This window comes from Lepus europaeus, chromosome 7 (genome assembly GCF_033115175.1).
Source record: "Lepus europaeus isolate LE1 chromosome 7, mLepTim1.pri, whole genome shotgun sequence".
NCBI classification, from domain to species: Eukaryota; Metazoa; Chordata; class Mammalia; order Lagomorpha; family Leporidae; genus Lepus; species Lepus europaeus.
The window spans coordinates 96,932,290-96,960,169 of NC_084833.1; the positions used below are offsets into that span (position 1 = coordinate 96,932,290).

Below are 27,880 nucleotides of genomic sequence, written 5' to 3' on the forward strand. Positions count from 1 at the left end.
CGGCACACCGGGTTCTAGTCCCGGTCGGGGCACCGATCCTGTCCCGGTTGCCCCTCTTCCAGGCCAGCTCTCTGCTGTGGCCAGGGAGTGCAGTGGAGGATGGCTCAAGTGCTTGGGCCCTGCACCCCATGGGAGACCAGGAGAAGCACCTGGCTCCTGCCATCGGATCAGCGCGGTGCGCCGGCCGCAGTGCGCCTACCGCGGCAGCCATTGGAGGGTGAACCAATGGCCAAGGAAGACCTTTCTCTCTGTCTCTCTCTCACTATCCACTCTGCCTGTCAAAAAAAAAAGAAAAAGAAACCTCAGTTCAGGGGCCAGGGCTGTGACACAGCTGCCTTCTGCCACACTGGCAGCTAGTATGGGTGCCGGTTCAAGACCTGCTGCTCAACTTGTAATCCAGCTCCTTGCTAATGTGTCTGGGAAAGCAGCGGAAGATGGCCCAAGTGCTTGGGCCCCTGCACCAGTGTGGGAGACCTGGATAAAGTTCCTGGCTTTGGTTTGGCCCAGCCCTGGCTATTGTGGCCATTTCGGAATTGAACCAGCAGATGGAAGACTTCTCTCTTCCTCTCTCTCTGCCTCTCCCTCTCTGTTACTCCAGCTTTCAAATAAAAACAAAACAAAACAAAAAATACTCAGTTCAGATATCACCCCCTCCAGCAAGTCTTCTCTCAGACCTTACATGGAGTTAATAGAGGTCCCCAGATCTCTCTCTCTCAATGCTGTGAGGGATTTGAGGCAATGACGGATTCCAAAGGCAGCTGCCTCAATGTTACAAAAAGAAGAGCTAGTCATACTTGGCAGGTCCATGAGATACAGGTAAAATTGCAATGCTACTCCTAGCACTTAATTTTCACAGTTGGCTGAGCTACAGTAAAAAATCCTGATGACTACCTGCCTTCCAGGAAGGAAGGAGATCTGAGCCAAAGAAGTAGCCAGGACCTGCCTTACCTCGTGAAATGACCCAGGCTCTGTGGAGGTGCGGAATCTTTTATCTCTTAGGCCACCTGTGAGTGCCTACAGCACCTCAAACACACAGCTAAGGTTCGCTGAGAACAGGAAAGCATGTTTACCCCTCAGTGATAAAGTGCTCATTGTTTTGGAGCACTGTTTGAAAACTGTGGCATGAACAATATCTGTGAGTTGGTTGTTAGACAGATTAAATTATTTAAAAAATTTTTTTTAATTTACTTGACAGGTAGAGTTACAGACAGTGAGAGAGAGACAGAGAGAGAAAGGTCTTCCTTCTGTTGGTTCACTCCCTAAAGGCCGCTGCAGCAGGTGCTGCGCTGATCCGAAGCCAGGAGCCAGGTGCTTCTTCCTGGTCTCCCATGCGGGTGCAGGGCCCAAGCACTTGGGCCATCCTCCACTGCCTTCCTGGGCCACAGCAGAGAGCTGGCCTGGAAGAGGAGCAAACGGGACTAGAACCTGGCACTGGTGCCGCCGGTGGAGGATTAACCAAGTGAGCCATGACGCTGGCCCAGATTAAATTATTTTCAACCCAAAATTTATGTTTCCGTGTTCTTTTGTTCCCGTGAATTCTCCTTAAGGCTCTGGGAGGTCATGAACAAGATGTTAAAAGTTGACACAAGAGACAGGCATCAAAATGCCAGTTATCTGTGTCCTATTTTGGAGTGCCTGGCTTCAGTGCCCAGCTCTGCTCCTGACTCCAGCTTCCTAATAATGAGATCCCAGTTTGCAGTGGTGATGGCTTAAGTAGGTGGGTCCCTGCCACACATGTGGGAAACCTGGTTTGAGTTCCCAGCTTTGGCCTGGCCCAGTCTGGCCTTCATGGACATCTGGAACGTGAGCCAGTGGATAGGAGGTTGCGCTCTCTCTCTCTCTCTCTCTTTCTCTCCCTTCTCTGTTTTTTGAATAAATTAAACACTTTTTTTTTTTTGAAGTTGACACAGGAGGAGAGTAGAGAGAAGGCTGAGGAGGAAGCAGGAGCCGTTGTTCAGAGCAGATGTACACAGTTGGGCAGAGCTAGGTGAGGGTGGGGTCTGGTGTGGCTTTGAAGGTGGAGACAGCTACCCCGGAGGGAGAATGTTACTCATAAACCTCTTACAGGCTTTTGCTGGGATGTCAGTACAAGCCATTAAACAGCTAGGATAGACATGACCTAATTTATTAGCCTTTCCAGTTGCCTTCTGTGAAGCTACAACTGAAAATGTGCTTTGGTGGCGTGAGGAGGGGGATTGCTAGAATAGGGGGGAAACTTACGTCCTTAAGGAGGAAGAAACTCCAGTGAACAGATAGCAAGGCAGAAAGAGTAGTCATAACTACCACCTCACAACCACCCCCTGGCTCCAGCTCCCCACCGACCCCTCACCCCGACTTCCTGTAGGCAGAATCACCCGTACTTAGCTCCTACTGAGGAGCTAAGCTGCTCATAGCAACTACTTAGGCGACAACGCTCAGTAAGCAGAGCTCTCACTTGGCCCCCAGTGGTCAGGAAAGGGAACTTCAAGTCTAAGCTCATATGCAATTCAGCCAGCAACTCGGACCTGCCCTCAAATATGCCCAACCTCAAGTGTCATTTTATACACCCCTGTGATATTGAGAAGAAAGACGAGGAGCATGCATTAAATATGTGAAACGATTGTGAAAACAGGCATTGAATGTAAGCACCAATGGATTTCTCAAGCAAAGCCATTCACAAGGCCAGGACCTCCCAGCTCTTGGTTATTACAGCATTTGTGTTAATGGCAACCCACACTCAGGGTGAGAGGGCAGTAAAACAAAACAAAAACAACAAAAAGTAAAAAGTGAGTCTTCCAGTTGCCAGACTAAACAGCCCCAGGGCAGAAGGTCTTTTTGATCCTGCCTAGCCATTTTAAAGTGGGAAAGTACTAAAAACAAAGTTTATTACATTTGTGTGAGGCATAGGCCTCTCCACAGTCCTTAGTCAGGACCCCAGGCTTTCCCTGTCTAAACCATAGGGTAGCCCAAGAGATCAGCAGTCCCCCAATTCACACCAAGTAGTGGAGTGTAGCAAAGATGTGACAGTGCAAGTCGGTGACCCAGGAGCCCAGGTAGCCAGGACAGGATCCCTTAGTGCACAGCAGTCTTTTGGGCAGCATTTTAAAAAGCACCATACCAATCTGGTCACAGGGCAATTAAGCAGGAATGTCTTGGGGTGAGGCATGCATGGGGAGTTTCCGGAGTTCTCCAGGTGGTTGTAATTTCTGCCATGGCTAAGGACCTCTGTCTCAGCAGAGTCTGTGGTGTAAGATCTGTCATCACAGACGCCAGGCAGACCTCAAATGTGTGATTATCCTTACTGCACACGTGGTCACACCAAGAGGAGAGCAAAGCAAGCGCAGAAAAAGCAGGTGCACAACTCTCCTTAGACAGGTGAGCCTCATGCCTGCCATAGTTACAATATATTACGTGAGCTGAACTGGATGGTCTGTAGCCCTAGCTTAGAAAGTCCAGCATTGAGCTTTCCCCCAGGAGCTGTGACAGATGGGATGCCTGTTTGTAGGGCAGCCCATCTGCAGGTTGGCTAGAGATGCATCGGAAGGCCTGGCATGATGGCTACGTGGCCCCCAGAATCTGGGCCAGGGAGAAACAGCCAGTTAAAGAATGCAGTAGCATTTGCAGGCATCGTGGGAAGGGCAAAAAGAGTGAGTAGTCAGTTTCTAGAGGCTTCTCATCTCCCCAAGTCCTCCAAATTGCAGTTTCAGTCCTGGAGTAACCTTTCTGCAAAGCCCCCTCTACCTGGGGTGTCCTGAGCAAGACTTTCTTCCTCTCCTCTCAAAGACCCTGAACAGGGCCCACACTGGAATCTGATCACTGTCCCTTCCAGGAAGAATATCCAGACAGACAGGAGCAAGGCAGAGGGAAGCAGCAGCTCAGAGAAGCAACTGCAGAACCGGGCAGCTCCTGAGAGGTGCAGAAGCAAGAGAGAAAATCTGTAGAATAGCAAAGAAATGGCGTGAAATATCGGATCACGGGAAGGGAAATTCATGGGAATCTTCAGAAGGGAAGAAAAGCCTCAGCAACCTAAGACTGCACAATGAGAAACTGCAGACTGTAAGGGATGGCAAGGACGGAAGGGAAAAGAAGGGGATAAGCTATCATCGTTCACTGTTCCACTGCTTTGCTGCTGCATGTCCCAGCCTCTGACTGGTCCAGCGTTTCCAACTGGGTTTGGCCAGGAACTGGTGGGAGACTGGAAGGTGAGAGGAAGGGAAAAGTCAGGGTTTTCCTCCTACTCCCTCTGCCTCATGCGCAATTTCTGGAAATGACTGTCTCTCACACATCTCTAAATCCCCAGTGACACCTGCCACGGATCTGGTTTCTCTTGGGGGAATCCCATCCTGTGGGTTTGGATCACACTGCTGGCTCCCCTTGTCTCTCCAGCCTGGGGTGTGTTAGAGCTGGCTTGTATTGGCTGTGAAAGGATTGCTAGTTTGGAATTGGACAATGCCACAGGTGATTTTCTTTTCCCCTTCTAGGAGAGCCATTTATCAGCTCACTACTGTTCCTGGCCTAGGGGTGGTAGGGACTTCCTGCTGCTACCAGTCTTTGGTGTCCCTGATGGATTTCTGTTTCTTTTTGTCACCATGTAACCAACTCTCTGCACTGATTCTGTTTTAGATACTAGGTAGTGGATCCTGGCTGAGGTGCAGACAATGATCCTTGAGAACTCACATTCCCATGAGAGGCTTTCCTTTGCTTTGCTTGTCTAGTAATCCCGTTAACAGCTTATCTTTAGGGTTAAATAATCTTCAATGAAATTAACTTTAACAACGTAGACCACCTCGGTTAGAGCTGCATTTCCCCAGCTCTCACACCGCAGCAATCAACATAGACTTCCGGGATCCCAAAATCTTTTGGGTTTTCTCCCCACCAGCTGGGCATCCTTCTCCACCTGCAGAGAGCGCCAGATCCCACAGGTTGGGGACTCAGTTCCCAAGACCACCCCCAGCTGTCCCCACCTTTAGATGCCAGCTGCAAGTCCCAGATGTGCTTCTGCTCCACCAGCTATATACTCAGGTTCCCACAACCCCTTCTTCAGCTTTGACTCAATCGCTCAGGCAGCTCAGGGAAAGCCTTACTTACGATTACCCATGCACTACAAAGGCTATTACAAAGTATATAGGGAAGAGATGTATAGGGCCAAGCATGTGGGAAGGGTCCTGGAGCTTGCATTCCCTCTGTGTGTGTACCCCACTCCAGGAGCCTCCTGCTCAGCTCTCTGGAAGCCCTCTGAGCTCTGCCTTTTTTTTTTTTTTTTTTTTTTTTTTTTATGAAGGTATCATCACATATATGCATGTATCCTAATGTGTTTGGACAAAAGGGGCTGGTCTAACACTTACAAACTGAGGGCAGGGGAACCCAGCAGGGCCTGTCTGTTCAGAATCTTCAGCATTTCTTCCTTGCAGGTACAAGGTAGGACTCAGCTGCTAGTACTCAAGGACTATCAGAGAATTTCTTGTGTGGTCAGCGGCTCAGAGGTGGTGAGGAGGGTTGGGGGTGGTAGACCAGAGTCTCAAATGATCTGCTTTGAGGAAGAGGAATTCTAGCTTCTATGGTCTGCCTGAGGGAGGGAGTTATGGACCAGGAACAGTGGATGCAAACCAAAAATCACAGCACCCAACCAGCCCATAGGTTTCCCCCACAAAAGAAGCAGACTTATATGATAATCAAGTCACTTGGTGGAGATGTCAAGAAGATTTGTCCACCCTCACGTGTGTTCACCACCTGGCACAGGAAATGGGATGAGGGACCCTGAGACGTGATGCTTTAGCTGCTTACCCTACCACAGACCTAGCAGTCACACTTCCCTGAAATTCCTTGAAAGCTGCCAAGCCAACTCTTGGTTGGGTTGTTTTACAGTCTTCCCTCAAGGAAGGTAGTGGCTGCCCCTTATCCATGGAGCATGCATTCCAAGACCCCCAGCGGATGCCTAAAATGATGGATAGTACCAAACATAGGATACAGCCTAAGTTTTTTCCTACACATTCATACCTAGGATAAAGTTTAATTTACAAATTATGTACAGTAAGATATTAACAACAAGGGGTTAACAACTAAAATAGAACAATTATAACAAAGTATTATAATAAAAGTTATATAAATATGGTCTCTGTCTCAAAATATCTTACTGTGTTGTGATGAGGTGAGATACGCAATGATGACTGAAGTGTGGAGTATGATGCAGGCATTGTGACGTGGTGTTAGGCTATGACATAAGGGTCACTTGCACTGTAATAGCATCACAGTTGGTCTGATAACTGAGACGGCCACTCTGACTAACAGGCAGGTAGTACGGTGTAGATACACTGGATGAAAAGATAACTCACGACCCAGGAGAGATGCAGCTGGATAGCAGATTTCATCATGCTACTGGGATGGCATACAGTTTAAAACTTATGGATTGGGGGCTGGCGCTGTGGCGTAGCGGGTAAGGTTGCTGCCTGCAGTGCCGACATTCCATGTGGGAGCTGGTTCAAAACCCGGCTGCTCTACTTCCGATCTAGCTCTCTGCTATGGCCTGGGAAAGCAGTAGAAGATGGCCCAAGTCCTTGGGCTCCTGCACCCACCTGGGAGACCCAGAAGAAGCTCCAAGCTCCTGGCTTTGGATCGGCCCAGCTCCAGCCGTTGTGGCCATTTGGGGAGTGAACCAGACGATGGAAGACTCTCTCTCTCTCTCTCTCTGACTCTGCCTATCTAACTCTGACTTTCAAGTAAAATAAATAAATCTTTTAAAAAAAAACTTATGGATTGTTTATTTCTAGAATTTTCCATTTAATATCTTCAGACTGTGGTTGACCTTGAGTATCTGAAATTATAAAAAGTGAAGCCACAGACAAGGGGGACTTATTGTATATCATAAGGCATACAAGCAGATGGAAATAAACCAGGACAATATGATACCTATTTGAAAAAAACATACATATGTTAAATATATATGTAATATATATCTTATATATGTTATATATGAAAGTATCCAAACTTAGAAAAAAATACATTGGATGAATTAAAAAGTTACATTTTAGAAAAGATTTTAAAAAACTATTAGTGGGCCGGCGCCGCGGCTCACTAGGCAAATCCTCCTCCTGCCGCGCAGGCACCCCGGGTTCTAGTCCCAGTCGGGGCGCTGGATTCTGTCCTGGTTGCTCCTCTTCCAGGCCAGCTCTCTGCTGGAACCCTGGGAGTGCAGTGGAGGATGGCCCAAGTGCTTGGGCCCTGCACTCCATGGGAGACCAGGAGGAAGTACCTGGCTCCTGGCTTCAGATTGGCGCAGTGCGCCGGCCGCAACGTGCCGGCCATAGCGGCCACTTGGGGGGTGAACCAACGGAAAAAGGAAGACCTTTTCCTCTGTCTCTCTCCCTCACTAACTGCCTGTCCAAAAAAAAAAAAAATTAGTGAATATTAATCTGGTTTACAGGGGAGAACTTTGTAACCTTAAAACAAAAGTTGCAGTGGGCATTTGGTCTAGCAGTTAAGATAGTGCTTGGGATGCCAGCATCCCCATATCGGAGTGCCAGAGTTTGAACCCCAGCTTGCTCCTGATATCTGTTGATGCGCACCCTAGGAGGTAGCAGGTGATGACTCAAGTCCTTGAGTCCTTGCCACCCATGTGCAAGTCCCAGATTTAGTTCCTGCCTCCAGGCTTCTGGCTTCAGTTATCCAGAGGATGGGACATTTCTCTCTGCTTTTCTCTGCCTTTCAAGTAAAATAAGTAATTTTTTAAAAAGGAAAAATACTTAAAACTATATTTTACTACATAAAAATGAAGAAAAAAACCTTTTTTTCAGATAAATAGAAGTTAAATGCAAGCTGAAAACTGGAAAGAGAATTTATAAAAAATACTCAAAAGTCAATTTTTAGTATATAGAGAAATGTTTAAATTAATAGGAAAAAGCACACCCCCCCCTCGCCAACTGTCAGTGTTGGATGCCTTCTGGAATGCATCAGCCAGCTCTCCTTCTTTCTGTTCCATGCCAGTGCCTCGATTATGACCAGCCTAGGCCCGACACATTACTTCACCACCATTTCTTGCTTTCTCTTAAAGGTATACTCCCTTAAAGGTATAGGGGATCATATACCTGCAAGACACATACAGGGTAATCTGGTAGAGCATGAGTTTTACTTCCATGATAAAACAGGGCATTTCCACTTCCAGGTCTATGCCCTAAAGATGCGATTGCTTCCATTCCTTTCCCCTTTCTTCATTCTTGAACCATAGTTGTACATAGATCTCACAGGGCAGCCACTGTTCCGACATCCTAAGCCAGCAAGCATCTGCTCACTTCCAGATGTCTTGTTACACCAGAAAAACATACTACCAACTTGCTAGTAGATTTTCTGTTATTTGTGACTAGACATATTCGGGATGCAGATCCTGATATATAAATGAGTAAAGGCATGGAAAACAATTCACAAATCAAGAAATGCAAATGAATACCAAACATATGGAAAAAGTAACTATAGTTTTAGAAATGAAATCAAGTACAAACTGGCCAAGATTTTAAAAATATACTAGTAGCACCATACAGCCTTCTACGCTAGTAGTCGAGATACAATTTGGTATAACATTTTTGGAATGCAGTCTGGTAGCATGTATGAAGAATGTAGAAAATATTTATATTTAAACAAATGACTCTACTTTTTGGAATGTACCCGGGGGGAAAAATTTAAATTGAATTAAGGATGTAAGCACAAAGGTTTGTCACAGTGTTATGTAACATAGCAATAAAAAACAAACAGAAGAAAACAAAATGGCTAAAGTATTGGGATAGTTAACTAAATTATCAAATGTACACAGTAGAGTTGTATACAGCCATGAAAATAAGATTGCATGTGTGTCTTTAATTTAAAGGGATTATTTTTGTTATGTTTTTATATAAGTAACAAACAAAAATATAGACAGTACAACCACAACTGTGCTAAAAATGAATGTAGGGGAAACAATTTGACTACTCCTCAAAAAGTTAAACAGAATTAGCATATATCCCAGAAATTCCATTCTTACATATATACCCAAAAGAAGTGAGAACAAGCATCCAAAAAAAGACTTGTGGAGATGAATGGATAAACAAATTATACATATCTATACATTCAAACAATAGAATATTGTTCAGCTGTAAAAAGGAGCAAAGTACTGTTTCACGCTTTGAGGTTGCTGACTCTCAAAAATATTATGCTAAATCAAAGAAGCCAGATTCAAAATATTTAAATGACTCCATTTGTAAGAAATATCCAGAATAGGTAAATCCAGAGACAGAAAGCAGATAAGTGGCTGCCAGCAGTAGTTAGAGGAACATGGGAATGGGGAGTCACTATTTAATGGGTTCTGTTTCAAGGTGATGAAAACAGTTTGGTCCCAGATAGAGATAGTGATTGTATACCACTGTGGCTGTTCTGCTTGTCAAGGATCTGTTCCCTTTAAGTGGGTAATTCTGGGGTGGGCATTGGGTATGGCAGTTAAGTCTCGGCTCAGGATGCCCACATCTCATATCAGCTTGCCTAGTTTGAGTTGTGGCTCTCCTGGTCCCATGCAGTTTCCCACTAATGCATACTCCAGGAGGCAGTAGGTGATGGCTCAAGTGCTTGGGCCCCTGCCACCCATGTGAGGGGCCCAGTCTGAATTCTGGGCTCCTGCCTTCTGCCGGGAAGGCATTTTGGGAGTACACCAGCAGATAAGAGCTCTCTGTCTCTCTGCCTGTCAAATAAGATGAAAATATATAAGAAAAAAGTAAACAAAAATACACATCATTTAAAAAATAAAGTAGATATTTTTGTATCCTATGCATTTCACCTCAATAAAAGTATATTTTTGAAAAGTAAATGTAGGGAGTGCTGCTTCCAGGTAAAAGAGCATAAGTGCTTTCACCCCATCGCTCCTAGTGGATGTAGCCATAAAGCAAGACAGAATGCACAGAGCAGTTGTCTGAAGACTCTGGTAAGCAAATAGTAGAGGCAAACTGTGCAAGAAGACCAAGTACCACTGAACCAGACGTGGGCTTACTGTTCCTTTTTCCCTCCTCTACAACACCCTGGTCAGGACTGAGGGCAGTCAGAACACAGCAGTGGACATGGGTGGGAATGGAGAGGGCTCCTGGAAAAGTCCCCTAAGGCAGGCTTGAGGACAGGCAGAGGGTCTTCCGACAGCGGAGGCAGCAGCAATAGCAGCCAGCCACACTGAGAGAGAGGAGCCTTCCCCTAGCTGTGGTCCCAACAGGATGTGGCAAACAACTGCTGCTTTCTTTTCTCATCCTGTTCTGCAGGAAGACTAAAGGAGGAAAGGGGGCACCCAGGGAGCTAGAAAGTACAGGAAGAGGGTGCAGAGAGAGAAGCTCACGTAGGCAACTCCATAACATGCTAAAAAAAAAACCTTCCACCCTTAATTCTATGAAAATATCCTTAAGGAATGAAGATCAACGAAAGACATTCTTGGATAAAGGAAAACAGAATTTGTTGGCAGCAGACTTTCAGGAAAGGAATTACTCAAGGAATTACTTGAGATGAAGGGGAAATGACACCTTTCCCTTAAAAAAAAAGGATGGCTGGCGCCGTGGCTCAACAGGCTAATCCTCTGCCTTGTGGCGCCGGCTCACCAGGTTCTAGTCCCGGTTGGGGCACCGGATTCTGTCCCGGTTGCCACTCTTCCAGGCCAGCTCTCTGCTATGGCCCAGGAGTGCAGTGGAGGTTGGCCCAAGTGCTTGGGCCCTGCACCCCATGGGAGACCAGGAGAAGCACCTGGCTCCTGCCTTCGGATCAGCGCGGTGCGCCGGCTGCAGCACGCCGGCCATGGCGGCCATTGGAGGGTGAACCAATGGCAAAAGGAAGACCTTTCTCTCTGTCTCTCTCTCTCTCACTGTCCACTCTGCCTGTCCAAAAAAAAAATAATAATAATAATAAATAAATAAATAAATAAATAAAAGATAAGACAGGAAAGGGACAATAGATAAATAAAAAAAGAGAAACAAATAAAAGAAACAAAATGGAAGATTTAAACCCAAACACATCAATAATTACAGTAAATGTAAATGATGTAAATAAATAGAATCCTTAAAGACAGAAATTACCAGAATGACCAAGAGACCAAACTAAATGCAGTCTACCAGAAACCTACTGTAACAATTTTATGCAAAAATTTTTGATAGCTTAGATAAAATAGATCAGTCTCTCAAAAATCAAACTCACCCATAATGAAAGAGCTTAAAAAGCCCTATATCTATCAAAGAAATTGACTTTATAGTTAAAAACATTTCAAAAGAGAAAAATACAGTTCTATATGGTTTCTCAGTGAATTTTGCAAAATAGTTAAAGAATATTTTGCAATATCAATGCTATAATTTTCTCCAGAAATAGAAGGGGGGTGGTTTGGTGCAGTGGCAAGTTGCCACTTGGGATGCCCAAATCTCTTACCAGAGTGCCTGGCTTCAGTCCAGGTCCTCTGCTCCTGATTTCAGTTTCCTGCTAACGTGCACCCTAGGAGGTTGTAGGTGATGCCCCAAGTACTCAAGTCTCTCTCACACAGGTGGGAGACCTGGATGGAGCTCTGGCCTCCCTGCTTCAGCCTGGCCCGTCCCTGGCTGTTGTGGGCATGTGGAGAGTGAACTCGCATAGGGAAGAACACACTCACTCTCTCTCTCTCTCTCTCTTTCTCTCTCTCTCTCTCTCTCTCTGCCTATCTGCCTCTCAAAGAAAAGAAGAAAATAAAACAAGAACTAGAGATCACAATGTGATGCCCCAGGAAGACACCATATGAGAACTGGGTCCTACCAGATAACAATTCTTCAAGTGCCTTTGTCTTGACTCAGGATCCAGACTGTGAACAATACATTTATGTTGTTTACAAATTACCCAGTCTAAGTTATTTTACTCTAGCTGCCCAAATAACTACAACAGAAATTTGGAACTTTCATATATTGCTGGTAGGAATGCAAATGGTACAACCATTGGATAAAAGGTTTGGCAGTTTCTTATAAATTCAAGAATGTGATCCAGCTACTCTTTTCTAATAATAAACATATATTCATGCAAAAATCTGTACAAAAATTATTTACAGCAGCTCTATTCAACATCACCCAAATCTGGAAACAACACGAACACTTTTTAGGAGGTAAACGGATTAACAGTGATATACTTATACTACTTAGCAATAAAAAGCATGAATTATGAATGCAACAGCTTACATGAATCTCAAAGGTATTTTTCTGATTTAGAGAAGAGGTCAGTCTCAAGAGGTTATGTATTCTGTGTTTTCGTTTATATAACATTTTATAAAAGATAAAACTACAAGGGCCAGCATTGTGGCATAATGGGTTAAGCCACCCAATGCCGGCATCCCACATCGGGGCTGGTTTGAGTCCTGGATGCTCTGCTTCCATACAGCTCTCTGCTAATGTGCTTGGGAAAGGAGTGGAGGACAGCTCAAGAGCTTGGTTCCTGATCTACTTGGGAAATCCAGATGATCCTATAGACCAGGCTCTCTGGCCTGGTCTATTCGTGGCTGCTGGGTCCATTTGGGGAGTGAAAATCTCTCTCTCTCTCTCCTTCTCCAGCGGATGGAAGATCTCTCTATCCTCTGTTTCTCCCTCTCCAACTCTGCCTTTCAAATAAATAAAATACATTTTAAAAAAAGGTAAAACTACAGTGATGAGAGGAGAACAGGGATTACCAGAGCACATTACTCTTTCCCTCACCTCCTTTCTTCCTTCAACTGCTGATAAATACATTGTTTTAATATTGAAAAGAAGGCAAACTTGAAAACAATAAAAAAAAAATCACCACCTTTAGTTGGGGGTGGGGGATTGGACCACTGAAGACCCTACTTTCCTCTGTCATCACCAGAAAGCCTTCCGCGGAGTAGAATGAGGAAGCTGGCTCCTGTGCCATGTCAAGTTAGCACCTGGAATGAAGCCTTGGAATAGGGCCACTGGCAACGTCAACCAGGAAACATTCCTGAGAAGAGCAGGGTGAGCATGTGCCTCTCAAGTGTCATCATCGGGCAGTAAAGAACCTCAGGAAAACAGACCTGCATGAGAGGGGAGCCCAGAATTCACCCATGCACGCGGAAGTCGATGTGTCAGCAACGTTCTTAGCACCTGCTTCTCAGCTTTGAGACCCCTGTGTGCTGACAGCAAAGGAAAACAGTTTCTTACTAACCTTAACCTGAGCTCCTTTGACCTTCATGTGGTTCTCAGTTTTAAAACGGTGTGTGCTAATAAGAAAGGGTAGTATTTTATGAAGTAACCTTAATCTAATCTTTTGTCCTTCATGTGGTTTCTCTAGATTTTTCTTTCCCTTATTTTGTAGTCCTTACACAGCAGTAGCTTAAGTTTCATTTAACTAGGTATTGAGTACCTACTAGATGTGAGGTTCTCCTTGACCACAAAGAATCAAGGTTGATGTACAACTTACTCATGTATGTATTAATGTTATAAAGAAAAGAACAAGGGCAAAAAAAAAAAAGCATTTAGTATCTTTTTTAAAGCAATTATTTTCTAAAATAAATTTATTGGAGGCAAAAATAGTCAAACATTCTGCATTTTGCCTCAAAAGAAACAGTGATCATTATTTAAAAAAAAAAAGAATTTATTTATTTTACTTGAAATTCAGAGTTAGAGAGGCAGAGGCAGAGGCAGAGAGATAGAGAAGTCTTCCATCTGCTGGTTCACTCAATCACAGCAGCTGGAATGTGCCAATCCAAAGCCAGGAGCCAGGAGCTTCTTCTGGGTCTCCCACTTGGATGCAGGAGCCCAAGGGCTTGGCCATCTTCTACTGCCCTCCCAGGCCATAGCAGAGAGCTGGATTGGAAGTGGAGCAGCCCAAACTGGAACCGGTGCCCATATGGGATGCTGGCGCCGCAGGCGGTGGCTTTACCTGCTACACCACAGAGCCGGCCCCTGATCATTACTTTTTAAAAATAACATAACAAACTGTAAAAAATATGCTAGTAGTAAAAGGGTTAAAGCCCTTTTAGGGCTGGTGTAGTGGGTAAAGTCACCGCCTGCGATGCCAGCATCCCATATGGGTGTCAGTTTGAATCTCAGCTACTCCACTTCCAATCCAGCTCTCTGTTGTGACCTGGGAAAGCAGTAGAAGGTGGTCCAAGTGCTTAGGCCCCCGCACCCATGTGGGAGACCCTGAAGAGGCTCCTGGCTCCTGGCTTTGGATCAGTGCCATTCTGGTCATTGTAGCCATTTGGGGAATAAACCGGTGGATGGAAGATTCTCTCTCTGCCTCTGCCTTTCAAAATAAATAAATAAATTTTTAGAATAAAAAAAGTCCTTTCAGTATCATTCCCAAGAGATAACCATTTTAGTAGTTTGCAATATAACCTTATAAATACATACATACATTTTTTAAACATAGTTGCCAGAAACTTTTCCAACATAAGCAGATACTCCAGATTGTCCCCCAATATCCACTATGCTGAGCACATGACTACCTAGAACTGTGTGCCCTCGAGGCTGGTGCTGTGGTATAGTAGGGCTAAGCCTCCATCTTTGGTGCAGGTATCCCACATGGATGCCTGTTCATGTCCCGGCTGCTCCTCTTCTAATCCAGCTCTCTGCTATGGCCTGGGAAAGCAGTGGAAGATGGTCCAAGTCCTTGGACCCCTGCACCTGTGTGAGAGACCTGGAAGAAGCTCCTGGCTTTTGGCTCTGGATCGGCCCAGCTCTGGGCATTGCAGCCATTTAGGGAGTGAACCAGCAGATGCAAAACCTTTCTGTCTGTCTCTCCTCTCTCGGTCTATAATTCTCTTCTCAAGTAAATAAAAATTTTTTAAAAATTTGTGTGCTGTCTATTTTCATGGCCCATGAAGACAGCAAGAATTTCAAAGTGAGAAGACATCCATCAGTCCTGGATCTGTCAGAAGCTGGCTGGGTCACGTGAGAGAAGTCACTTTAACTGTCTTGCCCTATGGGATGCAATCTTGCACAGTGATTATGTACAGAGAAGCCCCCTCAAAGCTGACACTTCCAGCAGCACTATCTCAAGCAAGGCACCCACCCTCTGTAAGCCTCCTCTACAGAAGAGAGAAAAATATCCCTTAGTTCACTGTTTGGAGAATTAAATGAGATAATGCAAACAAAACCACAGCATACAGCAAGTACTAACAAGCAGCAGCTATTATTATAGCTGTTCTTATTATGAGCTTAAAAAGAGAAGATACAAATACCTGTTTTATCAGGTTTAGGATGAGGATAAAAACAAACAGATATGAAAGACTTTAAAAGCAAAAACAGGTATAATGTCACAAAGCCCCCAAGAGGACACTACTCTCTGACCTTGGGCTATGGCACTATGTTCTTACAGGAGTCCTGCATGCACTGCCCATGAAGGGCAGTTCACAGGACCAAGTAGACCGGAGAATGAACCCAAGAGTGAGTTCTCTACTCAGTTTAAAGGAATTGACTAAAACGGATATTGTTGGAAAGTGTAGATATCCCAGAAATTCATGATATTAATCTAATATCTTAATTATATCAGATCACTCAAGTCTATTGGGAGTGCCTGTGACTCTCAGGCATTGTTTGCATGGGCTTTTCCAGGCCACACAGGGCTGTTTAAGAGTGAGCTACAGGGGCCAGCACTGTGGAATAGTAGGTTAAGCCTCTGCTTGTGGCGCTGGCATCCTATATGGGTGCTGGTTCGTGTCGTGGCTGCTCTACTTCCGATCCAGCTTCCTGTTGATGGCCTGGGAAAGCAGTGGAAGATGGTTCAAGTCCTTGGACCTCCACACCCACGTGGGAGACCCAGAAGAAGCTTCTGGCTCCTGACTTCAGATCAGCCCAGTTCCAGCTGTTGCAGCCATCCGGGAAGTGAAGCAGTAGATGGAAGATCTCTCTCTCTCTCTGTCTCTCCATCTCTCTGTAACTCTGCCTCTTAAATAAATAATCAAATGAATCTTTAAAAAAAAAAAAAAGAGTGAGCTAATTCCTTTGACTCCTTCATCTCACAAGGTTGACACCATCAATGGAAGCCTTTCATAGACTGCTGTCGTTTGGAGCAGAATCTATGCTTTATTCACGGCTGTGTTCTCAGGGCCAACACAGTAGTGCAGGATAGAAGTCCAGTGAATAGCCCTCCTATGCCTCTTGAAATTCTTCCCAGTAGCTAGAGGCAGATTTTACAGGCTAGGAGAGGTGAGGGCTAGCAGAAAGCCTAGGAGAGACTGGAGGCTTGCATATCTGGGTTATAATCTCTGCAAGACGCAGCAGCTTCCTCTGGCTACTGACCACTTTGATATATACTGTCCCCTTCAGAACCGTGTCACAGCTAAAGGACACTAGTGTAAATCAGAAACAAGGACATTCTTGAAAACCCTCCTGGGCAATCTTGATATTGAGCAAAAATGGTCTAAATCGAGACACTTCACTTTTCAAACCTGATAACACCAGGCACTGTAACATCTTTTACTTCATACATTTTTTGCAATTGTAAAAATAAACATCTTTGACTTATTGGTATCTCTTCTGTGAGCTGACAAGGTGATATATGCGTAATCTTCTGGTACTTTCTATTTCAGAGCTCCATCCATGGTGGAAATGGGGAGGAGATATCCAGTAGTGGTTTTTAAAAGACATAAAAGTAGGAGGCTTTTCAGATTGCACACATATATACTTCAAAAAATTTATGGAAAACAGGTATTATGTAAAAACTATGCGTGAGTTTTAAAATATTTTGCACCAAAATAAACTTATTTTTATTTCTATTTTCCACTAACTTTTTGAATACTATCATACATATATATAGAAAAAATGCAGATTTTAGATACAGATAAATTTCTGGTTCAAATTCTAGCTCTGTCCCTTATGAGCTGTGTGACCTTGGCGAGACCCTTACTCTGGCTAAATTCTAGTTTCACTTCTGTAAAAAACTGCTAAGAATACCTCAAGGAATAACTGTGAGGATTCTTCAATGCTGATGGGCAAACCAGCTTTGAGATAGAACTGGATCTGAATTCTGATTCTCTGCCTAACTTGGACAAGATACTCAACCTTTGCAAGTTGTTTCTCTGTGAAATGAGAATTAAAGTATGTATCAAATGAGGTTATTGGGAAGATTAATTAAGTCTGTATAAAATGCCTAGTACAGTGCCTAGTATACAGTGAAGACTCAATAAATATTAGCTGTTATTATTATCATGATAATTACTCTCATGTAAAAAGGCAGAACTTAATAAATGCCAGTGTGACCATCTCCCCCACCTCAGTCTCCTAATAATGAGAAAAATCTAAGAACTGGACAAGTGGGTCAAGGGTACGAGAGACCTGCAGTCAGTTTACAAGATCATTAACCATACACAGACACTATTCTTTTCACTCTAACCCTCACAACGGTTTTCTTCTGTTCTTTTTAATGGGGCAACATAGTATCTGGAGGTTACTTCAGTTTCATTTACTACCATGAGTAGGAAGATTTTCCCAATTGCTTTGTTTACTCTTTGGACATCTTCTACTGTGAAGATTTATTTCTCTCTCTTGCCTACTTCTCAATCAGAACCTTTGAGTTTTTCTTAAAAGTTCTAATAAACTATATATTAATGATTATATTTAATGCAAATACTTTCCCAGGAGGCTGGAGCCAGACAGGTGTGATACAGATGAGGAAAGATGAGGGACCAGTTCTGTGTGCCCAGAAGCATTTCTGTGGGTGGGGCTGCTGTCTTGTGCACAGTGAACTCCATGGCTCTTCAAAAATCCATTTCAGGACGCCTCTGGCCCTGCCTGCTACTGCAGTTATAATTCTCTACATATTAGGGTACCTCTTCTTAATTGTTTGTAGACACCACAATTCTTTTATGGTTTCCTAATTGGCAAATTTTCCATACTTCTCTGTTTGGTCCCTTACTGTCCTGGCCAAGGGATCTTAAGGCTGTTTCTCAATGTACTATGAAGGCCTCCTGAGTTTCCCAGACAGGCTGCTGAGCTATCTCTGAGGTCACACTCCTGGGCTATCAGTCACATGTGCTGGTTTCGATCTGGAAAGTCTGATGCTCACACATAGCTAGAAGAAGAGAAGAAGAGGCTGCAAGGCAGTATCTGCTGCTGAAATCAATGCCTGTGATCCTCTGAAGCAGGAACGCAGAACAAGGCTCTGGGCCTGCTCTCTGCACACAGGTATTTGTGGGAGCCAGGAATTATTCAGGGGGAAAGCACTAGTCATCACTGCCCTGAGCATTTGGTCCAAGAGTCTACTTTCCTTAAATTACCTCTGTCTGTTTATGGTTACCTTTTTTCAAATTCTTTCAGTAACACATTTTTTTTTTTTTTTTTGACAGGCAGAGTGGACAGTGAGAGAGAGAGAGACAGACAGAGGGAAAGGTCTTCCTTCTTCCGTTGATTCACTCTCCAATGGCCACCGTGGCCGGCACACCACGCTGATCCGAAGCCAGGAGCCAGGTGCTTCTCCTGGTCTCCCATGGGGTGCAGGGCCCAAGCACTTGGGCCATCCTCCACTGCTCTCCCGGGCCACAGCAGAGAGCTGGCCTGGAAGAGGGGCAACCAGGACAGAATCTGGCGCCCTGACCGGGACTGGAACCTGGTGTGCCGGTGCCGCAGGCGGAGGATTAGCCTATTGAGCCGCGGTGCCGGCCGTAACACATTATTTTTAATATTAAGTAGTTACAGTGTTGATGTTGCCAGCATTATAACTTTTCCTGAGGGTGCTTCAGTTAGGATGTGAGTGCCATGAAATCAGAAAGTGTTTCTAGTCTTCCTTCTGACAACCCGTCCAGCGGCCTTTGCCACCAATGAGTAGATCCACTCCCTTCTAAAGTCAACTCAAGTGGGTCCCTCGGCACTGTTATAGGGAAACAGGCAAGCATCAGGTGAAACACAAGTCAAAATTCCTTTGAATGAAAATTAAGTCACATCACTACTCTTAAGACTACACATGGGACGCCAAGCTTATAACACGCTATACAGAAGCTTCTTTTCCTCATATTTCCTAATTCTCCCCTCAGTTTCCCCAAACACACAACGTATCAGTTAAGAACTCCCATCCTGTTCAGAGATGAGTCACCTCCAGTAACATTCACTGAGAACAATCAGTTTCTTAGTGTCTATGGAATCCATGAGGGGACTTTACAATTTCCTGGAAAATTAATATTTTATGAAAAAGCTATGCATGAATTTAAAAAAAAAATTTGTTCCAAAATAGACGCATCTTTTAATTCTGTTTTTTTGTGAATCTTTTGAAATCTCCTCTTAGGTGTTGAAGACAAACTCTATGCAGGTCTCAATTTCCCCTTCCCAGAGTTGGATGCACCTGGGGGAGGCGAGGGTCACGGCATCCGTGTGGGTATATGTACACAGTGTGCATGGCTGTGGACATATTGTCCCCATTGCTCTGTCTGAGGGCATGACAGAGCCTGTTTGTCTAAAGGCACAGTATGACGGACGGTGTGACATCTACATCCTCAGGCTGCAAATACTCATTCCTTCCCCAAAGCCAGGTCTAGGGGGTTAGAATGAAGACAGTTCTGGGCCCAGGGTGGCCTAATTCCTTCTGGAAAGATCAAGGGCTTCCCAATCTGAAGAGTGTCCTTGAGCTGGAAGGAGAGTGGGCAGCAGATTGGGGAGGAACTGGGTACTCAGAACTCCGAACACTAAGCAGTTGACCTTGAATCAAGGCTTTCTAAATTCCAGCCGGTGCCAGAATGGTGCTCAGAATTCCTTACCACAGTCACTGGGACATGGTCTTGGATGGGTCTGATTGCAAGACGGGTGAGGGGGTGCCCTCAACTCATTCAGGCCTTATCCCACATTTCCCAGCAGCTCACCTGGTTAATTTACAGCCCAGGTAATTATTTCTGGGTTTCATTCGCTGGTAACTAATCCCTCACCAACAACACTGCGTAGCGAGGTCAAGGGTGAAATTCCGAAGACATTTCCTCCCCACAGCACAAGGAGACTCACCCATTCCAGGCCGAGTCCCACTCATCCACAGCCTATTTAGCAAATTCCTCGAGTTCCCGCCCTTGGGGTGGGGACGTTTTGCTGCCCGCGACGGCCCCACGGACTGTCTCCGTGGCTAAAGGAAAAAGACTGTCAGGCGGAGGGGTGCACGACCCCAGCGGACCTGGCAAGCAGGTCTGCTCCACGCGGCGCCCCCGCCCCTCTCCCCGCTGCCGAGCGCAGCGCCGCGACCCCACGCCACCGAGCGCCGCCCAGTGGCCCGGCCGGCAGCAGGACCCGCGCGCGGGACCCACTCGTCGGAAAACGCACCCACGCCCCGACTCCAGACCCAGCTGGGATGCCGCGTCTGGGAACAGTCCCAAAGGCCTTTATAGAGAACCGCGGCGCACATTTCCTCTTCCCGGAGCGCGGCGGCGTCCGCACCCTCGCGAGCCGTGGCCGGCAACGCGCCGCCTGGCGTCACCGCGCCCCCGGGCAGGTGCCCCGCGAAGGCGCCGCCGGCTCCCGGGCATCCGCGGACCCCGGGGTCCCCGCTGGACCCAGGCCCAGGAGAGAGAGAAAGGAGTTTGCTCTGTACCTGATCCTGTCCTTCTCTGCCCTCTGCAGCTCCTCATTTCTTTCCAGCACCTGAAGGATCTTCCTGGCTTCTTCCTCATTTAAGAAACTGAAATCAAATCCCTGAGGAACTTTCGTCATTTTCTCTACTGTGCGTGGATGACATTTAAGTTGATTGGCGCCTCCTGGTACGACGGCATTTTTCAAGGTCCAGAAGACTAGTTTCAGGAACTTGATCCCAAAGCCATTAGGTCCGCCCCTTTGAAAATCTAAAACCACAAACCTAGGGAACAGCCCACACGACAGGGCTCATTTTGACAACACTTTAATGACATGTTTCTCTCAACCTGTCCAACCGAGATGCAAAATAAACGACTCCAGGGAGCCAGGGAGCCAATCCCATTCCAAGGGGGGCGGATCCGTCCGCGTCCCCTCCCCTCGGGCATCTGACTTGTTAAGCAAACAAGCCTATATAATTCTGCCTCCAAGTGAGGCCAGCACTTAAGTGCTGGCCCCAAAGTGTTTGCTTTGGCGGTTGCTGTTTGCCCTCAGAAGTTGAGCTTGATTACTACCGTGAAAAGGAAAGAGACCCACGACTAATCTTCTCTTTGAAGAATTAAGAATCTATAGGAAATGGAATTGCAAATAGTAGCTTTAGAACTGACAGAAGGGTTGCCCTACCAGGAAGACCAGGAAGGGCTAAACTCATCGCATGGCCAAGTCTGTGGACCGACCAGACCACAGGGCGGAAATGAGCGTATCTTTGGAAATAAATTCTTTGCCAGGCTTCCCATCCACTCCCTCAGACACCCCTCACTCCATTATCCAGTGAAAGTGATTCTCAGATTTGAGAAAACAAATTAAAAACCCATTTATGGTATTTTAGAAGACAACCCCTGGGTCAAGGATGATAGTAAACACCTGTGAGAAGTTTTCTGTAAGACTTTAGTATCTTGATAAACTGTGTCAGAGAGGTAATATACGCACCACTTTCAAATACCTAATCTTCTGACTAAAGCAAAATCAATCCCAGGATGCTTCAGAAATAGTTTTTCCTGGAAAGCCAATTATTCCATGATGTAATGAACTATGACAAAGACACAGAAATATCTTCCTTGCCCATTTTGGTTCTTCTTCCTGGACAACCCAAATGTCTTCTCTCGTGGTAGCTTTCAGCTGAGCAAGCAAACACTTGTCTACTTGAATGTAAGAAGCAATAACAGGACTTCACAAGTAAACAAGAGATGCAAAACTCTGAGAAGGGAGTTCACACTGTTCATTTCCGTACTCACCATTCTAACTGTTCAGTGATTAACTCTGGAATAGTCTAGTTGTCTAGATAGACAACTCCCTTTTGGCTCCCTCTGATGCATTAGTCCTGTATCCACAAGATTCCATGACAAACAGCAGCCTAAAAGTCTCTAAACAAAGAGAGAACAGAACTGACCTTATAAATTGCTGTAAAGCTTCAGGAACATGATACACATGCTGCAATTAAAGTTTTCACATGGTATGTGCTCATGAAATGGTACCTATTGGTATTATTATTTACCCATAGAGGAGCCTGCAATTTCAAAAGTAACATTTTTTTGGACTATGAAAATAATATCTATTGGTTAGGTTGAAGAATATTGAGACATATAACATGAGTTGGAGAGATGGAGAACAAAATTTCAGGTTTATTGCCAGTAAAGTTCAATGGGAGAATATGGCTTAGTTCTGGAGATAAATGGGCTGACTAATGCTACTCCTTCCAAACCTAGACTCTGAGGCAGCAGCACCAGAGTCCTGGATGTGAGGAGAGACATTGGTGATAGGAAGGTAGCAGAATGACAACCAAGTACATCATGTTTTCTAATGGATTAATCACACCCCATCAGAATTCTTGGATCAGAGAGTTCCATACCCTTGGTGTTGATGTTGTGGCATAGCAGGTAAAACCATTGCCTGCGATGCTTGCATCCCAAATAAGTGCTGGTTCATGTCCCAGCGAATTCACTTCTGATCCCGCTCCCTGCTAATGGCCTGGGGAAAGCAACAGAAGATGCTTGGGCACCTTAGACCCACTTGGGAGACCCAGAGGAAACTCCTGGCTCCCAGCTCCTGGCTTCAGACTAGTGCAGCTCTTAGCCGCTACAGCCATCTAGGGAGTGAACCAGCAGATGGAAGACCTCTCTCTCACTCTGTCTCTTCCTCTCTTTCTGTAACTCTGAGTTTCTGATAAATAAGTCTTGGGGGCAAAAAAAAAAGGCCTGCATTTAGCTCTCACCAGATTGGAGCAGGTGCACTCCCCACAGTGGCAAGCCAGCCTCTCCCGCAGGGCAGGGAACTCCAGCCTGACCCAGGGCTTGAGGAAGTGGCATCCTCCTGGACCTTGGTTTTAAAAAAAAAATTCCATACCCTCACCACCTTCCATTCAGATAACTTACTCTTCCTTTACCCTGGGAAGGAGCCAGTGTGGATTGGAAAGGGAGATGGGCAGTTACTCCAATCATGGATATCCCCTCATGAAAAAGTGAAGGTATGGTTATTTCTCAAATTAGTTATCATTTTGTATATAAAGATAAGAATATGGAGAACAGCACAAAAGTATTAATATGTTAACTATTACTTTTAATAATCTTATTAATAATTAATATCACAATTCTCATTTTATATATTTACTCATATCCTTATCTTTTACCCCTTCCCATGTTTTTACATATAAATATATTTATATGCATATATGAATAGAAATATCATTATATTAAATAGTTTTCCATAATGTTCCTTCACATGGCTGCATAGAGTTCCTTAGGCTGATGAGGTGTCATGGGCCCTTGAGTAATATTGTGAAAGATTCATAAAGACTTCTGGAGTATTCATACAAGTCCCTGAGCCCTGATGTGACAGATGGCATCAGTGTAGGACCCTGAGAGCTGGAGTCTGGTATGGGGCAAAGGGACTAGAGCCTTCTGCTCTTTTATGTCAGAAATCAGTAAGCTGGAGACTTAAAAGTTAAAAATTTACCTGATTTAAAAACCTAAACAACGTGACAAAGCCCAGGCACTAAGCCGCACACACTTCCTCTTCATTCTAGTCCTAACACTCAGTTCTGCCTCGTTCCGCAGCCTCGTGCAAGAAGTTTCCAGTGTTCTCACTCCTCCTCGAAGATGAAGGAGAGAGGCAGTGGACTCAGGTTTGCACAAATGCCCAAGTCTGTTACAAAGCTCAGAAAAAAGCAAAACATTTCCAGGCATTATGTGAATATAGTGCTATCCTGATAGCAGCACCTGGGAAAGCTAGGCCAACAAACAAGCGCAAATACCAAAAACAAAAACAAAAACAAACCAACAAAAAAATCACACTCTGCAATTTCCCTGTGACTATAGGTGTGAAAAACCTTAAGAAAAATACCAGAAAATAAAGAAGTTAGAAATACATTAAATGGCTCAGTAGAGTTTATTCAGGAAGGTAAGAATTTTTTTTTTTTTTTAAGAGAGGAAAGAGGTTTATTTAGCACATGGTTACGGAGGCTGGAAGTCCAAACAGCATAGTGAGGCTCTAGGGAGGACTCCCTGGCTGCATCACACTGCCAGACAGGAGGCCAGGGGCTACTGCTATCCCAGCATCCCTTCTGAGGACATCCTCCACCCCAACTGACCAAAGGACCTCTTATTAGGCCCTCCTTCCTCTTAACATCACCACATTGAGGGCTAAGCCCCCACACATGAAACCCTGGAGGACAAACTCCAACTACACCCCAAACAACCCCATCCAAAACTAGGATGATCCCCGCCCCCCCACCTTGTCATTTCAAATGAGAGCTGCACAAATTCCAGTATCTTCTCAAGTTCCAGCAATCAAATGTGGCGTTGGCTCAGAAAGGAGAGGTGGTTCTAAGTGTTTGCGCTTAAGAACACAGACTCAGGGATCCGTCTTGTGGTGCATGGGTTAAGCTGCCACTTGTGACGCTGGCATCCCCTACTGGAGCACTGGTTCAGGTACTGGCTGCTCTGCTTCCAATCCAGCTTCTAGTTAAAGAGCCTGGGAAGGCAGCACATGATAGCCCAGATGGCTCCTGCTACTCATGTGGGAGACCAGGATGGAGTTCTGGTCTGGCTTTGGCCTGGCCCAGCCCTAGCTGTTGAGAATATTTTTGTATTAACATAAGGTTACCTTATCAAGAGGTCAAAGGAAAAAAACTGATCAAAAAATTCTGATAAAATTCAAGCTTTCCTTTTGTTAGAACTAAACTAAATTTAGAATCCTTAGTAAACTAGGGTTAAAAGGATGTTTCCTTGATGTGATAAAGAAGAGGCTGTTCCAGACAATATAAAAGTCATATTTAATGATGAGTCCATTATGTCAAAATGAATCAAAAATACCCATATTGTCTAAAATTGTTTTGGTAGTACTAGTTGATAAAATAAATAAAAGGTAATGAAGTGTAGTCCTCAGAAAAGCAAAAACTGATCATAGAGAATGATTACCTAATTAGGAAAAATCCAAACTAATTAATTTTAAAGCAATTAGAACTAAAAAGAGAGCACATGTAAGTGGCCAGTGTACTGATTTGGTTCATTCAAGAGACAATTTATGGGAAAGGTTTTACATCTGTGTAGATAAGATGTCCCTGCCCTCAAGCATGCTACATTCTAGCAGGCAAAGACAAAACATAAGCAACAGATTAACATAAATCCCAAGTGTGATAAGGGCCATGAACTCAGGAAGCCCAGGGTGCAAAGGAGGGAAAATGGGAGGCCCCAGGGTGAACCGTCTGGGAAGACACAGGAGGGAACCTGAGTGTCAGGATATCTGACATGTGAAGAATGTAGAAAATGAATGCACAGATGACCTCAAAGTAGCTGCAGTTAGAATAAAATATGGTGGAAAGTAGACATGCGCTATTTATAGAATCCTCGGACCCATCACCTGCATTCAAGAGATAACCCAGTGGCCGCCCTGCCCTGATATTGAGCCTTAGTGGTTAAGAGTTTTAGTATCTGGTCTGCTACATGTCAGGCCTGGTGCCAGGTGCCGGAAACACAGGTACAAAGACAAGCAGGTCTCTGTCTACATGGAGTTTGCTCTCCTGAGGGAGGAGACAGACAATGCATGGGTAAAAAAAGAAATATATACCACAAGTGGAAAGAGCTAGGAAGAAAGTTAGCAGGGTGATTCAATTGGAGAGGAGGGGATGGTCTAGCCTGAGGTAGTCAAGAAGACCACCCTGAGGTGACACAACAGTGGAGACCTGAACAGGGCTAGGGGCTCAGCCTGGGTAAGAGCTGGGAGGTGGGCTTTGCCAGCAGAGGCACGTTGCAGGCTGCTGAGGCAGGAGTCTTTAGACCACTGTAAAGAAGGGAAAGAGGGACATAGAGGGACATCAGAGAAGTAGATGTGGGCCTGATAACACAAAACAGTTAAGTTACGGCCGGTGAGAGGCCTATATCTCATCCTAAAGGCATGAGCTCAGAGTCAGGAGTGTTTAGTTCAAGTTCTGGCTGCATAATTTATTGCACCTCTCACCCTGGGTGGACATTTCTCCTCATTGTGGACCGAGGGTGATAGTATCCACCTCATAAGGTTGTGGAATTAAATGTGATAATGCATGTGAAGTGCTTAGTGTATAGTGAGCCCTAGTGAGGGGGAGAAAGAGAGAGAGGATATCTCCATCTCCCCAGCCAGGTGGCCAGTTGGATTCTGCCTGTTTTCTCTCTTTACCTGGCCAGCTTCTGGGCTAAGAAAGCATTCACAGGTGTCGTGTCTTTTCTCTCTGCCTCCAAGCTGGAGGGAATCTTGCTCAGGGCAAGAACTCACCTCAGGTCATTTTTTTTTTTTTTTTAGATTTATTTATTTCTTTGAATAGCAGAGTTACAGAGAGGCAGAGTCAGAGAGCGAGAGCGAGAGAGAGAGAGAGAGAGAGAAAGAGTCTTCCATCTGCTGGTTCACTCCCTAGATGGGTGCAATGGCCAGAACTGTGCCAAAACCAGGAGCCAGGAGCTTCTTCCAGGTCTCCCACGTGGGTGTAGGGGCCCAAGCATTTGGGTCATCCTCTATTGCTTTCCCAGGCCATATCAGAGAGCAGAATTGGAAGTGGAGCAACCAGGACTCGAATCAGCGCCCATATGGGATGCCAGCACTGCAGGCGGTGGCTTTACCCACTATGCCATAGTGCCAGCCCCATCATCAGATCATTTGTAACATGAGGATTAAAATAGTTTTAAATTGAAAATATTGCATAATGGCACCAAAGTGGTAAAAGAAAAAAAAGACAATTCTACCATTCAAATTCAAGGATGGTTTTCATATTTGATTATCATCCTAAAGTTCTTTTCCATATGTTGTGTGTACATATATATCTATAGTTATAACCACAATTGAACATACACATATATGCATATTCATAACACAGTTGTAATCCATCATTTGATACAGGCTTTGATTTTTTAAAATTGATTTGAGAGAGAGAGAGAACTTCCATCTGCTGGTTCACTTCCCAAATGCTCACAATGACCAGGGGCTAACTATCCAGATCTCCCCCATGAAACTGAAACTGGGAGCCAGGGACACTATACAAGCAATTGGCAGGAACCCAGTTACTTGGGCCATCACCATTATCTCCCAGAGTCTGAATTAGTAGAATGCTGGAGTCAGAGGCTGGAACCAGGAATAGAACTCAGGCACTCCACTGTGGGAGGTCAGTGTCTTCGACACTATGTTAAATACCTATTCCCTTGATACAGGCTTTGAAAATTATTACTGAAAGGCCTCTGGGGCCATCATTGTGGTGCAGCAGATTAAGCTGACCCCTATGATGCAGCATCCCCTATGGACACTGGTATGAGTTCTGGCTGCTCCACTCTGATCCAGCTCTGTGCTAATGCACCTTGGAAAGCATCAGAGGATGACCCAAGTACTTGGCCCCTGCTGCTCACAAATGAGACCCAGATAGAATTCCAGGCTCCTAGTTTCAGCCTGGCCCAGACCTGGTTGTCTTGGCTATTTGTGGAGTGAACCAGTGGGTGGAAGATTCTCTCTCTCTCTCTCTCTTTCTTTCTGCAGTGCTGCCTTTCAATCAATCAATCAATCAATCAATCTTAAAAAAAAAAAAGACCTCTGTAGAAGCATTCACAATCTAGCTGGATTTAATGTTTCTTGGAAAACCTCAGAATGTCTTACAGAAATAAGATTATTGATGTTCTTCATAGTACCTCAGTAAGCAGGTCCAGCATTTTACAGTATTTATTCTCTGGATGTTTTTTCTTCCAGCAATTCTGCCCTCTTCTATGTGCTTGTCCTTTTCAGAATACAGTGGCCTTTCAATAACAATGCGTGTGTGCATATCAAGGGACACCTGGAAAAGAGGTACTTTTCATTTGTTGTTGGGGAACCTCTTCCTCACTTCAGAAAGCAGGGTGATGGCACCCACAATGCTGATGGGATGGAGC

General features: G+C 44.9%; 1 protein-coding gene across 1 annotated transcript in view; it reads right to left on the reverse strand.

Moving 5' to 3' along the window:
* The window catches only part of EXPH5 (exophilin 5), an 86,552-nt gene extending 65,773 nt beyond the window's left edge, over positions 1-20,779 (reverse strand). The window contains exon 1 of the mRNA XM_062196967.1: positions 20,470-20,779. Coding sequence (XP_062052951.1) covers positions 20,470-20,588 — 119 coding nt within the window. The 5' untranslated portion in view covers positions 20,589-20,779. The remainder of the gene's footprint in view (positions 1-20,469) is intronic.
* Positions 20,780-27,880: the final 7,101 nt, after the last annotated feature.